Genomic DNA, 17,834 nt, shown 5'->3' with positions numbered 1-17,834 from the left:
TCTGATTCAAGGCCAGGGCTCTGTCTGTCATAGTGTTAGTGATTAGCAGGTACAGCTCTGATTCTGATGCAGTGCCAGGCCAGGGATCTGTCTGTTACAGTGTTACGGCTAATGAAACAGAACCAGAGAGGGGAGAGAGGAGAGGAGATGTAGATATGCCCTGATTAGAAGACCATGATCCCATGTGAACAAGCTCCACTAGCTCCAGCTCCACTAGCCCAGACCACTAGACTGATAAATGCAGGGTCTTTCTTGGAGCTCTCGCTCTCCCCGAGCTCCTTAATAGTTCTGTTCATCATGGAGCAATCTTTCCATTTTCTCTTTTGTCAGATCGATAGGAAACAGAAGGGATGTTAAATTGCTATTTCCTCTACACTATAGTAAGAGTCTTCCAACAGAGCTGTGTGTGGTAGCTCATGTATTAAGATCCTATCATTAGACATCATGCTGAGCATGGCGTGATGTAATGGGGAAACCTGTCCATGCATGGCAAAATAAATCTGTGAGTGATAGCATTAATATTAATCTGAGAAATCTAATACATGGAAAGAGTAAGACATGGGGGAGACAGTGTGGAGACAGTGGGGAGAGACAAAAATGACTGTCTTCTCCTCAGGAACAGTCCCCTGGTGTCTGACCGCACATCAGCCTCTTTGTCTAACATGGGTCTGTATGGGGGCCTAGTGGAGACGTTAACTTCCTGACTGATGTCTTGAGATGTTGCTTCAATATATCCACATCATTTTCCTTCCCATGATGCCATCTATTTTGTGAAGTGCACCAGTCCCTCCTGCAGCAAAGCACCCCCACAACATGATGCTGCCATCCCCGTGCTTGACGGTTGGGATGGTGTTCTTCGGCTTGCAAGCATCCCCCTTTTTCCTCCAAAGATAACAATGGTCATTATGGCCAAACAGTTCTATTTTTGTTTCATCAGACCAGAGGACATTTCTCCAGAAAGTACAATCTTTGTCCCCATGTGCAGTTGCAAACCGTAGTCTAGCTTTTTTATGGCGGTTTTGGAGCAGTGTCTTTTTACTTGCTGAGCGGCCTTTCAGGTTATGTCAATATAGGACTCGTTTTACTGTGGATTTAGATACTTTTGTACCTGTTTCCTCCAGCATCTTCACAAGGTCCTTCACCTGGTGTTCTGCGATTGATTTGCACTTTTCGCACCAAAGTACAATAATCTCTAGGAGACAGAACGCGTCTCCTTCCTGAGCGGTATGACGGTTGCGTGGTCCCATTGTGTTTATACTTGCGTACTATTGTTTCTACAGATGAACGTGGTACCTTCAGGCATTTGGAAATTGTTCCCAAGGATGAAACAGACTTGTGGAGGTCTACAATTTTTGGCCTGGCCTGATTTCTTTTGATTTTCCCATGATTTCAAGCAAAGAGGCACTGAGTTTGAAGGTAGGCATTGAAATACATCCACAGGTACGCCTCCAATTGACTCAAATGATGTCAATTAGCCTATCAGAAGCTTCTAAAGCCATGACATAATTTTCTGGTATTTTCCAAGTTGTTTAAAAACACAGTCAACTCAATGTATGTAAACTTCTGACCCACCGGAATTGTGATACAGTGAATTATAAGTGAAATAATCTGTCTGTAAAATTACTTGTGTCATGCACAAAGAAGATGTCCTAACTGACTTGCCAAAACTATAGTTTGTTAAGAATACATTTATGGAGTGGTTGAAAAACTAGTTTTAATGACTCCAAAGTAAGTGTACTTAAACTTTAGACTTCAACTGTATAGGTAGGGGTAAATTGATATATGTGCAGCGTTTGTGGTGAAAGAGTGTGCGTGTGTGTGTGTCTGTGGGGTGGGCGTCAGGATGCATGTGTGTGAATGTTATGTGTGTGTGTGTGTGTGTGTGTGTGTGTGTGTGTGTGTGTGTGTGTGTGTGTGTGTGTGTGTGTGTGTGTGTGTGTGTGTGTGTGTGTGTGTCTGTGTGTGTGTGTGTGTGTGTGTGTGTGTGTGTGTGTGTGTGTGTGTGTGTGTGTGTGTGTGTGTTTGTGCACCACTGTGTATACAGTATATATGTGTGTGTGTGTGTGTGTGTGTGTGTGTGTGTTTGTGCACCACTGTGTATACAGTATATGCGTGTGTGTGTGTGTGTGTGTTTGTGCACCTAACTGACTTGCCAAAACTATAGTTTGTTAAGAATAAATTTATGGAGTGGTTGAAAAACTAGTTTTAATGACTCCAGAGTAAGTGTACTTAAACTTTAGACTTCAACTGTATAGGTAGGGGTAAATTGATATATGTGCAGCGTTTGTGGTGAAAGAGTGTGCGTGTGTGTGTGTCTGTGGGGTGGGCGTCAGGATGCATGTGTGTGAATGTTATGTGTGTGTGTGTGTGTGTGTGTGTGTGTGTGTGTGTGTGTGTGTGTGTGTGTGTGTGTGTGTGTGTGTGTGTGTGTGTGTGTGTGTGTGTGTGTGTTCCAAACTTTTGGATTGTTTCAAAAGTTCCTAAATAGCTACTGTATGGGCCTCCCTAGTGGTGCAGCGGTCTAAGGCACTGTCTCTACAGCCTGGGGTTCGATCCCAAGACTGGGAGTCCCACAGGGCTGCGCACAATCGTCCGGGTTAGGGGAGGAAGGAGCCTTGGCCTAGGCTACATAGTGTTGATTGCAAAGGTGGAGGCCTTTTTCATTGAAATAAAATGAAAGAGTATGCCTATAGCGAAAAGCCTACAAGGCAGGGCTCCAGACGGCGACCATTTGGTCACAATTTGCAACCCTTTGACACCTGCTGTGGGAGTAAAATGAAAGAGTAAAGCCGGGGGGGGCTTTACTTGGCTCATCTAGCGACTTCTTGTGGCGGGCCGGGCGCTTGCAGGCTGACTTTGTTCGTCAGTTGAACAGTGTTTCCTCCGAAACATTGGTGCAGCTGGCTTCCATGTTAAGCGGGCAGGTGTTAAGAAGTGCGGCTTGGCAGGTCATGTTTCGGGGGACGCATGACTCGACCTTCGCCTCTCCAAAGCCCTTTGGGGAGTTGCAGCGATGAGACAAGATCGTAATCACGAAATTGTAGGCCTATCATCTAATAAAGTCATTCACAGTGCTTTGTTAAAAATTGTAATAGTCTACTATGATGGTATTGAATCAATAAATGACCTTGTGATGTTGTGATTCAAAATATTTTTATGTGCAACCTAATCCAGTGATTGTCATGTATTGTGTGTAGACAGTCATGCTATTGTTGTTATATTTTACTGTTAAAATAGGGCTGCAGAATGTATTATTTTGTTTTGTTCAATAAAGATGAATTTTCCTGCATCTTTAGGTGCTCTAATATCCTAGGCTAATTTATTTGGGGCTAATTCACCACCTTAGTAAGTGGAAACTCAAAGCACATTAGCTAGATACCTAACTATAAAGATAATACCCACTCATAGTAGCCATGTATTAATCTAACAGTACATTTAATGTCCAAAAAAACATTGCAGTTGTAGCCTACTGTCCGAAGAGGCCAATGCACTCGCAATGGCCAATGCCTATTTCACACACTCCATATCTCAAAGCCATATCAAATATCTTTGAAAAATAGTTGCTATTGAGCTCATAATTGAGACTTGAGAAATAAAAAGTATACCTACAGAAACTGAGAACATCCTCTCCCAATCCGTGACAACAGGATAGCTGTGTGTTCCCAGCAATTGGATTTTTAAATGTTATACAATCAGAACATTTGTATTTTTCCTTGAGCGAGAGAGTTGCTCGCTCGACATATCAGCAGGCCCCAGTGAAACAGGTACAGGGGCAGGCAGGCAGACACTTTCATTACAGGAATCATGAGGATAATCTACTCTACTGTTTGACCAAATCATAATTTTAGCCTCCAAAAAATAGGAAGTTTTTAGTGAGGTGAATGACTGTGCAGCCCGCACAAATGCAACCAATACAACATTTTACTCCCACAGCAGGTGTCAAAGGGTTGCAAATTGTGACCAAATGGTCGCCGTCTGGAGCCCTGCCTTGTAGGCTTTTCGCTATAGGCATACTCTTTCATTTTATTTCAATGAAAAAGGCCTCCACCTTTGCAATCAACACTAAGTAGCCTAGGCTCCTCTCTCGCGTTCTCTCTCCTCAGCAGCAGAGCAGACCCAGACAATTTGGCTGGGTACAATTTTATTTATTGGCTTTTCATTTATTTTATCAAGCCAAAAGCCAGCAATTACCCGCTAACGGAAACCCTGCGCCCCAGTGGCTTTCCATAGCCCCCCTACACACATTGTCCATTGTGCTGACACAGCGCAGCGAAGATACAGATTTTGCGTCAACCTGTCACTCAATCATTTGAACTTTTTTGCTATTTTTATATAGGGACATAGAACTAAAACTGAGGGTGCACAAGTTTCAACTGAGGGGGCTATGCCCCCTTTTGCCACTTCGTGGAGCCACTTCGCTGATACTAGATGTCCCTGAGCATATAGGCATTAGCATTCTATATGCTAACTACAGCGCTATAGCGATAGCATTCAGTATTAGCATTCAGGCTGGGTGTGCTTAGCTGCATGCGGGGGCAGTGTTGGTGATTAGCAGGTACAGCTGTGATTCTGATGCAGGGCCAGGGCCAGGGCTCTGTCTGTCAAAGTGTTATGGCTAATGAAACAGAACCAGAGATAGAGGAAAGGAGAGGGGATGAGGGGAAAGAATATTTAGATATGCCCTGATTAGAGAACCATGATCCCATGTGAACGAGATCAAAGGCTAATGGTCAAACACACTCACTGGCATATACTGTATACACAGTGGTGCACAAACACACACACACACACACGCATATACTGTATACACAGTGGTGCACAAACACACACACACACACACACGCATATACTGTATACGCAGTGGTGCACAAACACACACACACACACACACACACGTGTAACAGTATAACTTTAGTACGTCCCCTCGCCCCGACACGGGCGCGAACCAGGGACCCTCTGCACACATCAACAACGGTCGCCCACGAAGCATCGTTACCCATCGCTCCACAAAGGCCACGGCCCTTGCAGAGCAAGGGGCAACACTACATCTAGGTTTCAGAGCAAGTGACGTAACTGATTGAAACGCTACTAGCGCGTACCCGCTAACTAGCTAGCCATTTCACATCCGTTACACTCACCCCCCTTTCAACCTCCTCCTTTTCCGCAGCAACCAGTGATCCGGGTCAACAGCATCAATGTAACAGTATAACTTTAGTACGTCCCCTCGCCCCGACACGGGCGCGAACCAGGGACCCTCTGCACACATCAACAACGGTCGCCCACGAAGCATCGTTACCCATCGCTCCACAAAGGCCACGGCCCTTGCAGAGCAAGGGGCAACACTACATCTAGGTTTCAGAGCAAGTGACGTAACTGATTGAAACGCTACTAGCGCGTACCCGCTAACTAGCTAGCCATTTCACATCCGTTACACACGCATATATTGTATACACAGTGGTGCACAAACACACACACACACACACACACACACACACACACACACACACACACACACACACACACACACACACACACACACACACACACACACACACACACACACACACAGGACCCCTCAGATTGAATCTGTGGTTAGATTGACAGCTTAGCTCCCCTATGACCCTCTCACAGGAAGTCCAGCAGACATCAACTTTCAAACCTGCCCAAAACATTGTCCGACTTGCATGAACTTTACAAAAATCATGTGATAAAATTTTTGACTGCAAGTTTCTGCAGTTGCTCTTCACCAGCTTCATCCTGCAGCCATCACCTGCATTGTGGGAGACTCTATTGTCAACCAATCATTGGGGTGTTTTTGTGAGTGTAATATTTGTGTTGGAGACATGTTTATTTCGACATTATAAAGAAAACCTTTTATAAACAATAACAACACTGCCATGTTGATCTGAGCCTTACTGTAGGAAAACCACATTAGTGTTCGACTGTCGCAGATGCACTACCCCAACTTCAATCCATTTTTATCTCAGTATCAAATAATTTCTGGGTAAAAATGTAGTACCTTACTGTGATTGTTTTCAATTAAAAGTGTAAAAAAGAAACCAAAATAAAGTAGCTTCTTAGCAAAGAGCAATATCTCAAGCAAGAATTTAGCTAGGACTGTCTGGGAGTGGTCTGAGTGGGGGGGGGGGGGAACTGAAAACTAGCCGCTATTGGCAGAGAGGTTTGGAACTCTCCTTCTTATTGGTCTATTGAACGCCCAAAGCAGTAGAAATCCACTTGGATTTCAGAGCTTACCCATGATGTTGGATCCTTGGGATGTCTATACTCGATTAAAGTTGACATTATAATGGTTAAGGTAAGGGTTAAGGTTAGGGTTATGGTTATGGTTAAGGTTAGGGTAGGGTAGGGTAGGGTAGGAGTAAAGGTTAGGGTTTAGGGTAGGGATGTCCAAGGATCCTGGATAGCACTGACCAGTCGACTAACAACTTTTCTCTGTAGCCTACACTGGGCCGCATTGCCATGGAGCTAATTAAAATAGAGCGTGCAAATTAATGTTTTTGCAAATGATCATAATTCATTAAAAAAATATATACAGTATGACCATTTTATAAACGGTCAAATTGCCTGATTTGATTGTATTTTAGAACCACGCTCCCCCGTCACCACAAGATGAGTGGTTCTGAAATTCGTTTTCCCATGGCCCGGTGCCCCGGATGTGCAGAGGCTTGCTAATTTTCAACCATTGAATTGATCCTAAAGAGAAATCTCCACTCATCCAGGGCACCGGGCCATGCAAAACGAACTTGCCCATTGCTTCAATAGTTAGGCTATCCATATTACCAGAGCTTAAATTCTTTCTATTTATATGGCGGATTTGCAGCCGCAATTTATATAATTCATTGATATATAGATAGCTAGCTGGCTGAAATGAAAACAGAGAGAACAAAGTATATAGATTTCCATCAGAAAGGATTCACACACCTACTTTGTTCTCTCTGTTTTCATTTCAGCCAGCTAGCTATTTTTTTATGAACTCAGAATAGCAGAATACAGAAGGTGCAAGTTCGAAATTAGATTGTGCATCAGCAATTTTTCTCTTGTTATGTAAGTCACTGATTAGGGCCCCCAATTCTCGCTTAGGGCCCCCAAAAGGCTAGAGACGGCACTGGTTAGCATGCTAGCTTGTTACACTGACAGCTGTCAGTCAGTGGCCTTTTTATTGTTATTTATCTGCTACGCGTGGAAATCACCACAACGTTCATACCACCAATTCCTGAATATGTATTAGCAGCCTGTGTCAGTTTTTGAGGTGGAACCTAAATTAGAATTTCCACTCTAGGACAGGAATTACTCGAAATACATGTAGGTGTGACAACTTCCTCTGAGATGGGCCTTTAATGAACATAGGCCAAAACTCCATCTCACAACAACAGGCTGAAATTTCAGGTGGTCTTTTCAAACAGCTCTTACACTAAAAGGGCATTATCATAATTTTCACAATTTCACGGTATTATTCCAACATAGTGAGGAAATATATATAAAACACAGGACAATCATGTTTTTGACTGCACTGGGCATTTAACACTTCAGACGAAACAAAACTTCTGCTCTGTCTTAGATCTGCTCTGGACTAGTTTGGTAGCCATATAAATGCTCTAATAATACTTCTCCTCAGGGACATTCTGATGAAGGTCACAGTGGTTTTAATAATGGTTGGATTCTAGAAATCGATAAAAGTATAAAATATTAATTCCAAAACCATCCATCATCATCATCAGGCAGAAGCATAAGGAGAGACCCCACACCTCACGTTGAGTCTCATGGTCGAGGAACGACCTAACACTAGAGACAGTGTCGCTACATCAACTTTCAATATGAAAACTGGCACCACCATTAGAAGAAAATGTTAGTGGGAAGAAAAGATATCCCTGATACTGAGTGAATGGAGTCTATTTTCCAGTAGTGAGCAGACTGTGTAGAGGGCATAGCTCTTCAGTGACTGGTTAAAGGGTAATAGACAATCTGTACTACAGCCCTACTGGGGTGACTTTACACTGAGACTGGAACAGGGCCGCAGCCAGATGCCCTAATCGGATATGCTGTGTGTGTGTGTGTGTGTGTGTGTGTGTGTGTGTGTGTGTGTGTGTGTGTGTGTGTGTGTGTGTGTGTGTGTGTGTGTGTGTGTGTGTGTGTGTGTGTGTGTGTGTGTGTGTGTGTGTGTGTGTGTGTGTGTGTGTGTGTGTGTGTGTGTGTGTGTGTGTGTGTGTGTGTGTGCGTGCAGGCTCACCCCTGCTGTGAGTGTTTACTGGCAGCACTCATAGATTTCCCCCAAACGGCCGTGTCCAGGATTACACTGTATACAGGGGTCAACTAGCAGACACTGACACACTGACACACACACACAAAAATACACACACACACTAAAATTCACACACACACAAAAATACACACACACACTAAAATTCACACACACACACAGTATTATGAATGTTTGAAATATCTGCTTCCAAGCTGAGTAATCAGAAATTAGCACAGAGAGTGGATGGTTAAGGACAGAGAGGACAAGGACAGAGAATTCAGCTTCTAAAGACAAGGAAAGGACACTGTTCCTGACAATCAAAGCATGAATGTATTGAATGAATAAAGCCTCATGAAAGCAACACTGCTTCATTTAATCTGCTTATACTACAGTAGCTCTATCACGGTATCATACGGTTACAGTAAAGTGATAGATTACTTCCAAATCAAAGTTTTCCGGACATTTTCAGACCTCCAAAAGTGGTCTATAATGTTGAGGTGATTTTACATCACATGAATAGGAGAGATCTGATATTGTTATTTTATGTGTTGCCTTTCCAATTCATTCAAATGACTTTAAACTGTCACAACGTTAGAAAAGTAAACTTGGTAGCAGACAGCCTGACAAGCAGTCAGCAGAGAGAAGCTTTTTCCCCCTCCACATCGGACTGCTGCTGTGACACGGAAAAGGAGATTTGAATTTCTCTCCTCCCGTCCTGACCCTGAGAAGGCGTTAATTTAACCAGACTGCAAATCAAGCCTGTCACGACTGGCATTACACAGACAGAACATCGATAGAGAGAGAGATGGGAGAGCGAGATGGAGAGATTGAGGGAGAGAGAGGGATTTGGGAGGGATTGAGAGAGAAGGGGTGAGGGAGTGCGAGAGGGTGAGGTTGTGAGAGAGGGAGAGAGAGAGAGAGAGAGAGAGAGAGAGAGGGGTGAGAACAGGAGAGAGATATACACAAACTCACACACACACACACTCACACACAAATCACGTCCCCCCTAAAACAGGGTCATTGATATTTGGGAAGGAGGAACCATGTAGAATAAACAACATATAAATCAATGGTCTTATTGAGGTCTGGGTATTAAAACAGTATTTCAGAGCAGCAAAGTTTGTTTTCTGCTGATTATGAAGGCCAGTGAACTGCTGGATGACTGAGACACTGATACAGATCAGCCTGATTTCTATGTAGAGAGTACGAGGAAGTCTACCCACTATAGTAATTACAGAGTCGAGGACCACAACAATTAATCTGTGTGCCTCAAAATTGAATTATCCCACTGAGCTTCAGTCTAAGCATTGGTTGTGGGAGATAATACAAGTCTTTAGGTCTCAGGTTCCTCATCACACAACCATAGTCCACTGAGCCCTATTGGATACATCTGTACTATGCAACTAGATGAGTTCTGCCATAAAACATAAAGCAATCTGAGAGCTATCAGGAGGACCGTTCTAACTAAAATCTATTATAATCCATGATTACTTAGCCACATGCTACATACTGTACTCTTTGGATCACAAACTATGAACTAATAACCACGTAGAAATAAACATGAATATGTACACGCGCACACACAACCACACACACACTCACTCACACACCAACACCCACACACACATATTCCTTCCACGCGGAACTGTACATTATTCATTGCTCTGATGTTATCTCAACCGGAAATCTCCATACGGTTATTATCCCTCAGCACCGGAGCGCCTCAAGGATGTGTGCACTCACCTCTACTCTACACCCAATGAATGCACCTCCAACAACGCATACTCAAGTTTAAAGATTAAACCACTCTGGTCGGTCTCATCACCGACAGCAATTTACCGTGGAGAGGTCGACCGACTAGTGGCCTGGTGCAGTCAACACAGACAAAACCATCGAAATGGTGGTTGACTTCAGAAAACGCCCCTCCACCACCTCTACCCCTCTAGATTGACTGTTAGCTGTTAGCAGGGCTAAATCATTAAAATCCCTGGGGACCATCATCTCCAACAACCTCAAGAGGGAGGACAGCATCACAGAGGTCACCAAGAAGGCAGACCAGTGGATGTACTACTTGCGGCAGCTGAAAAAACTCAAAAGTTTTACGCATCAAACGTTGAGTCTATCCTCACATCCTTCATCACAGTCCGGTTTGGGTCTGTGTCTGGCCGCTGCAACGGCAAACTGCAAAGCATTGTCCGGTCTGCAGAGAGGGTCATCGCCTGCCACGTGCCCTTGTCCATGTACTGCAAGACGGCAAGAAAGATCATTGTCAACCCCTCGCACCCCCTCCTCCTAAAATTCCCTTCTGGCAGGCGGTTCATGTCACTCATGACCAAAACCTCCCACCACCTGAAAAGTTTCTCTCCCCGGGATGTGGCCCTCACCAACCGGCCATCTGGCCCATAGAGACTAAAGGACTATGCACTCTATGCTGCACACTGCATCAAGCCATCTCTGAACTGTACTCTAAATAACTGCACTATACTGCATTACTCTGTTCATCTCTTTGCATTTATATATATTCATACTGATACTGTAAATGTGTACATTTGTACACTGTATATCAGCCGTATACCCACTGTATATCAACCGTATACCCACTGTATATCAACCGTATACCCACTGTACATCAACCATATACCCACTGTATATCAACCGTATATTCACTGTATATCAACCGTATACCCACTGTATATCAACCGTATACCCACTGTATATCAACCGTATACCCACTGTATATCAACCGTATACCCACTGTATATCAACCGTATACCCACTGTATATCAACCGTATACCCACTGTATATCAACCGTATATTCACTGTATATCAACCGTATACCCACTGTATATCAACCGTATACTCACTGTATATTTGTATATCTGCTAATTCTCTTATAGCTCTATGATCACTCTATCTAGTTGTATATAATGTGTGGAAACTTTGTTCTGTCTCTAACGTTAAATGTTGTCTATCACCAGCAGCACCATACCACCAAGTAAAATTCTGAGTATGTGTAAATGTACTTGGTGATTAAAGGTGATTCTGATATTCTCTCTCTACGAGCCAATTGGAGTGAATTGGCACCTTTGATAAAGATCAGCAAAAATAAAGACGTAAAATAAATTATAGAAATATGCTCAAAATTCTATTATTTTGTACTAATACAAAAGTGTATCGTATTAGTACAAAATAATGTAATTTTGAGCATACACTATACCTCAGTATTTGTATTATTTATTTTATACAGTCTTTTTTGCTGATCTTTTGCCCTCAGAACAGCCTCAATTCATCGGGGCATGGACTCTACAAGGTGTCGAAAGCGTTCCACAGGGATTCTGGCCCATATTGACTCCAATGCTTCCCACAGTTGTGTCAAGTTTTGCTCTCTTTTCCAAAATCGGAGTTAGAATCTAGCTATATGCTTAGAATACGTGTACAATGCCCATTTCTATATATCCAGAGACTACAATAAACCCAGAAATAGAACATCTCTGGATATTGATACAAATGGGTGTTGTACACATATTCTAAGCATATAGCTAGATTCTAACTCGAATTTCTGGAAAAGAAACAACATTTTAAATTTCAAAACAGTGCATCAAAAGAGTTTGAGTTTGACATTGACAGCGCTAGTCTGCAATTATAAATTGTTTCGTGGCAAAGCGACCCGCAATTTGTGAATAGCTCATTTCTAATCACAGTATTTTAACATTTAATTTGACTTCACAGTCTGTCTCGTTTGAACTCATCGAGGTGATCATCTCATACAATTATACTGTAGATTGGAGCGAACGAAGATGACAATGTCACATGAATTAATCCTCAGCAGTAATTAATATTGAGCCGCCGTCGGGTCCCTGATGACTTCACGTCTGATAGCAGTAGCTCCACTCATTTGTTTCAACTGTATTAGTCTATAATATAATATAGACTCTATAGCCATGAAGGGGCGCAGACAGATTAGCCATCCATCACTGTCAATGCCATACGTATATGCAAGGGAAAAACTTGACTTATTTGAAATAATTAAAAATACATTTTTCAATTTGGTGAATGTGGACGTGGCCCCTACAGTAAGTGCTGTGGTAGGAAGCATGGCAACGTGAACCAGCCTCTTCATAGACAGACACACATAAGATCAGATGTAGAGTCATTGTGGGTTCGATTCCCGCTGGGGCCACCCATTCCAACATTTATGAACGCACTACTGTAAGTCGCTTTGGGAAAAAGCGTCTGCTAAATGGCATATTAAATATATTATGATTTATTTTCTGTAAACGTACAGTCTGAACCGACGTGACCCACTGGCTCTGTGGTAATGTGTGACGTGAAAATGCCTCTACAGAGGAAATCACAGGTAGCAAGTTAGCATTGTGAACAGAGAAGGGAAAGGTGAGAATAATAATTCACAGAAAGATTCACGGCAAGGAGCACTGTAGGAGGGAAAGGAGGAGCCACGGCAAGGAGCACTGTAGGAGGGAAAGGAGGAGCCACGGCAAGGAGCACTGTAGGAGGGAAAGGAGGAGCCACGGCAAGGAGCACTGTAGGAGGGAAAGGAGGAGCCACGGCAAGGAGCACTGTAGGAGGGAAAGGAGTGGGTGGGGCTGAGACAGAGAGAGTGGGTGGGGCTGAGACAGAGAGAGTGGGTGGGGCTGAGACAGAGAGAGTGGGTGGGGCTGAGACAGAGAGAGTGGGTAGGGCTGAGACAGAGAGAGTGGGTGGGGCTGAGACAGAGAGAGTGGGAGTAGGGTGTTCCAGTGGGTATAATTACTGTATATACAGTAATAGCAAGCTGTATAATTGGTTGTCTGACACTCAGAACACACAGCTGGTCACCTCAACAATAATAAGTGGACAAAGTATGTTGTGTGGGGAGGGGGGGTGCACACAAACACACCTCCCTGCTAACAGAAGCTAACAGCCAGGTGTGTCCTCTCTCTGGATTGGTCACCATGGTGATAGCCGTGTGTTTAGCATGTAGGATGGGTAGGTACTAGGTTACTAGGTTACCAGGACATTACCACCAAAGAGCTGAAGACACACAGACACACACACACACACACACACACACACACACACACACACACACACACACACACACACACACACACACACACACAGAGGAAAGAGCAGTGTGTGTGTCTGTGTTTAGATCTGATCTGTCTTTGATCACAACATCATACATACATTGATCTCCCCCTACACACACACACTCTCTCTAACCTCTCCCTCTCTCTGTCTTTTCATGAACACAACATTTCCAATTCAGTTCGTCCTTGACCTATAGGCTACATATGAGGAAAATTAAAATGTCTGACAAAAAAATTTTTTTTACAAATGTGAAAGGATTTGGTAATGTCCTTGTGACGGCGCGTGATCCAAGGTGAATCCACGTTCCATCAGACGAACCGCTGTTCAAGGCCCATAAACCTCTCCCAATTCAATCAATGGGTCTCAAAGGAATGTGTTATCTGAAAGAATCCCTTTAGATTGTGGAGGCAGAGGAACATTTGACTTTCAATGGATTGTGAGGGGAGATACACTACATCACCAAAAGTATGTGGACACCCCTTCAAATTAGTGGATTCGACTATTTCATCCATACCCGTTATTGACAGGTGTATAATTCGAGCACACAGCCATGCAATCTCCATAGACAAACATTGGCAGAAGAATTAAAGAATGAAGAGTTAAATAAAGGTTAAATAAGGAAAAAAACATTCTGCCCTGCTAGAGCTGCCCCGGTCAAATGTAAGTGCTGTTATTGTGAAGTGGAAACGTCTAGGAGCAACAATGGCTCAGCCGCAAAGTGGTAGGCTTCATGAAATGGGTTTCCATGGCCGAGAAGCCGCACACAAGCCTAATATCACCATGTGCAATGCCAAGCGTTGGCTGGAGTGATGTAAAGCTCACCGCCATTGGACTCTCTGGAGTGATGAATCACGCTTCACCATCTGGCAGTCCGACAGACGAATATGGGTTTGGTGATGCCAGGAGAAAGCTACCTGCCAGAATGCGTAGTGCCAACTGTAACGTTTGGTGGAGGAGGAATAATGGTCTGGGGCTGTTTTTCATGGTTCGGGCTAGGCCCCTTAGTTCCAGTGAAGGGGAATCTTAACGCTACAGCATACAAAGACATTCTAGACGATTCTGTGCTTCCAACTTTGTGGCAAGAGTATGTGGAAGGCCCTTTTCTGTTTCACCATGACAATGCCACCATGCACAAAGCCAGGTCCATACTGAAATGGTTTGCCCGAGATCGATTTGGAAGAACTTGTCTGGCACAGACCTCAACCTCATTGAACCCCTTTGGACACCGACTGCGAGCCAGGCCTAATGCTCTTGTGGCTGAATGGAAGCAAGACCCTGCAGTAATGTTCCAACATCTAGTGGAAAGCCTTCCCAGAAGAGTGGAGGCTGTTGTAGCAGCAAAGGGGGGAACAACTCCATTTTAACGCCCATGAGTTTTGAATGAGATGTTCGACGAGCAGACTTCTGATCAAGTAGTGTATACTGACTACAACACACACAGGTGTGCAAACACACACAGATACTTCCATTTCTCAGGCCATCGATATTAAGTCTCTCTCTCTCTCTCCGCTTCTGCACAAACTAGTACAATACTGTAAACACACACATACACTGAGTGTACAAAACATTAAGAATGCCTTCCTAATATTGAGTTAGACTCTACAAGGTGTCGTAAGCGTTCCACAGGGATGCTGGCCCATGTTGACTCCAATGCTTCCCATAGTTGTGTCAAGTTGCCTGGATGTCCTTTGGAAACTTTTGAGAGTGAAAGAAACGGCAGCGTTGCAGTTCTTGACACAAACCGTTGCGCCTGTCACCTACTACCATACCCTGTTCAAAGGTATTTAAATCTGTTGTCTTGTCCATTCACCCTCTGAATGGCACACATACAGAATCCATGTCTCAATTGTCTCAAGGCTAAAAAAAACTTCTTTAACCTGTCTCCTCACCTTCATCTACACTGATTGAAGTGGATTTAAGTGACATCAATGAGGGATCATATCTTTCACCTGGATTCACCTGGTCAGTCTATGTCATGGAAAGAGCAGGTACACACACACACACACACACACACACACACACACACAACTGTGTGACTGTATACACACACACATACACACACAGAGACACACACTTTTCCGTGTCTCTTTTCAATAATGTATCTAGATAGAAGGTTCCCTGTTGAGTGGTTGCGGTGATTTGTTTTAATGTCTTATTCAATGCTGTCTACTTGGCTGCAGCTCTCCTCTCATAATCTACATAATGTCTCCCCATTACCTCCTGATTCCCCTGCTAAGCACTCATCCTTGACTTCTAAAACACTGAACCCACTGCATAGGACTAGAATACTCATCTTGCTTCAGTGTCAGGTTCTACTGCAAATCAGTTTGTAGTTAAGATGTGTGTTTTTGATTAAATAAACGTAGAAGACTGTGTTTAAGTCCCATGCTGACAACTGATATTGACACAAATAATGCACACACACACACAGTCAGGCCTACCTGTTCTTTGACGGAGGCCAGGATAGCGGAGGTGGTCTCCGTCCCGTCTGATCCGTCTCCGTTAGATGATGGTAGACCTGGACTCAGCAGACTGGCTCCCTTCTCCTGCTCTGAGGGCTGGTCTGGCACAGGCATACCTCCTATAGACAACATCAACATCACGTTACATAGTATACAAACATCACATAGTGTACCTGCTACAGAACAATAATAATATCATTATACAGTAACAATATCATTTTCACTACATAGTAATAAATGCATCAACTGAATGCCTACTATAAACAATATTAGTATCATTAAATAGTAATACAGGTAGTATACCTCCTACACAAGAGCAATGATATCATAATTTCTATACAAACATCACATAATAGGAACATGAGTAGAAAAACACTGTTTTAATATCAAACATCCAACATGGTAGGGCCTTGCAGACTTCATGAAAGGTAGACGCTAGGGGATAATTAGAGATTCTGAGGGTTTAGGCAGTGAAATCAAATCATGTCAGATTATACTGGCCTTTCCAATGTTGCTGGAGCTCCCTCGCTCACACTTCAGAGTGTTAGCTGGCTTATATAACCTGCAGTGTGAGCAGTCTGTCAGCCTATCCTGAGAGAGAAAGAGAGAGAGAGACAGAACGAGAGCGATGAGAGAGCGAAAGAGATGAGAGAGTGAGAGAGAGAACTCACTGCTAATTCTGTGCAACGCCTTTGTACAGCGTCTCGCTATTGAATGTCGCCAGGCGCTCTGAAAGTGCTAACCGCCAATCTGCAGGCTGGCACTGGCACTGGCACGTTCAAGCGGTTAACCTGTTACTGTGAGGAGGCGTTTTAAGAGGTACCTGTGTGCGTGTGTGTGTGGGTGTGTGTGTGTGTGTGTGTGTGTGTGTGTGTGTGTGTGTGTGTGTGTGTGTGTGTGTGTGTGTGTGTGTGTGTGTGTGTGTGTGTGTGTGTGTGTGTGTGTGTGTGTGTGTGTGTGTGTGTCGCTCTTTCCCTCTCTCTTTCTGCCCCTTCTAGATTACCAGGACATTACCATCAAAGAACTGAAGAAAAACACACACACACACACACACACACACACACACACACACACACACACACACACACACACACACACACTCACACACACACACACACACACACACACACACACACACACACACACACACACACACACACACACACACACACACACACACACACAGAGACTTCCATTTCCCAGGCCATTGATTTTTTTGTGACTCCTCTCCTAGCCTCCCACTCAGACAAGTACAGTCAAATTAATCAAACTTTCTCTCTCTCTATCTCTCTACCCCCACTCTCTCTTCCTACCCCTCTCTCTCTCTCTCTCTCTCTCTCTCTACCCCTCTCTTTCTCTCTACGCCACTCTCTCCCTCGCTCCCCCTCTCTCTACCCCTCTCTCTCAGTAATATGGATGGTGCTTCATGATATTCACTGATAACATACAGTATCTGCTTCTGCACAAATTGGTACAATACTGTACACATACACACACATACATACAAACTGGTACAATACTGTACACATACACACACATACATACAAACTGGTACAATACTGTACACATACACACACATACATACAAACTGGTACAATACTGTACACATACACACACATACATACAAACTGGTACAATACTGTACACATACACACACATACATACAAACTGCGCACAAAGACACAGACACCCAGTGTGCAGGCTGGCACTGGCAGGTTTAAGAGGTAAAACTGTTACTTGTCTCTCTCTCTCCAACTCCAACTAAGTCTCTCTCGTCCTTCAACATGTTTAACCTTCAGCTGTGTGACTGGCTCCACCATGGTAGCCAAATCACATCACCGTGGGAACTGTGTACAGGCAGCATCAGTTTTAGAACAGACAGGGGTGGGAGATCCCTGCCAGACTGGTTCCTCTCTCTGTCCTTTTATTGGGCCAGAGAGACAGGGACATACACAAACACAAGCACACACAAAATCCTTTTGGTTAATTTCACATACATACATAGCAGTCATTGTGTCAC

The 17,834-nt window shown here is 43.8% G+C and overlaps 1 protein-coding gene across 1 annotated transcript in view; it reads right to left on the bottom strand.

The window, feature by feature from the left end:
* LOC120027847 (catenin delta-2-like) overlaps window positions 1-15,928 on the bottom strand; it is a 311,487-nt gene extending 295,559 nt beyond the window's left edge. The window contains exon 1 of the mRNA XM_038972919.1: window positions 15,794-15,928. Within this exon, the coding sequence (XP_038828847.1) occupies window positions 15,794-15,928 (135 nt within the window). The remainder of the gene's footprint in view (window positions 1-15,793) is intronic.
* Between the last annotated feature and the right edge of the window lie 1,906 nt (window positions 15,929-17,834).

Source organism: Salvelinus namaycush, chromosome 33 (genome assembly GCF_016432855.1).
Source record: "Salvelinus namaycush isolate Seneca chromosome 33, SaNama_1.0, whole genome shotgun sequence".
Lineage (NCBI taxonomy): Eukaryota > Metazoa > Chordata > Actinopteri > Salmoniformes > Salmonidae > Salvelinus > Salvelinus namaycush.
The sequence above is the reverse complement of the archived record's forward strand: the minus strand, read 5'-3'. Positions and strand labels throughout refer to the sequence as shown.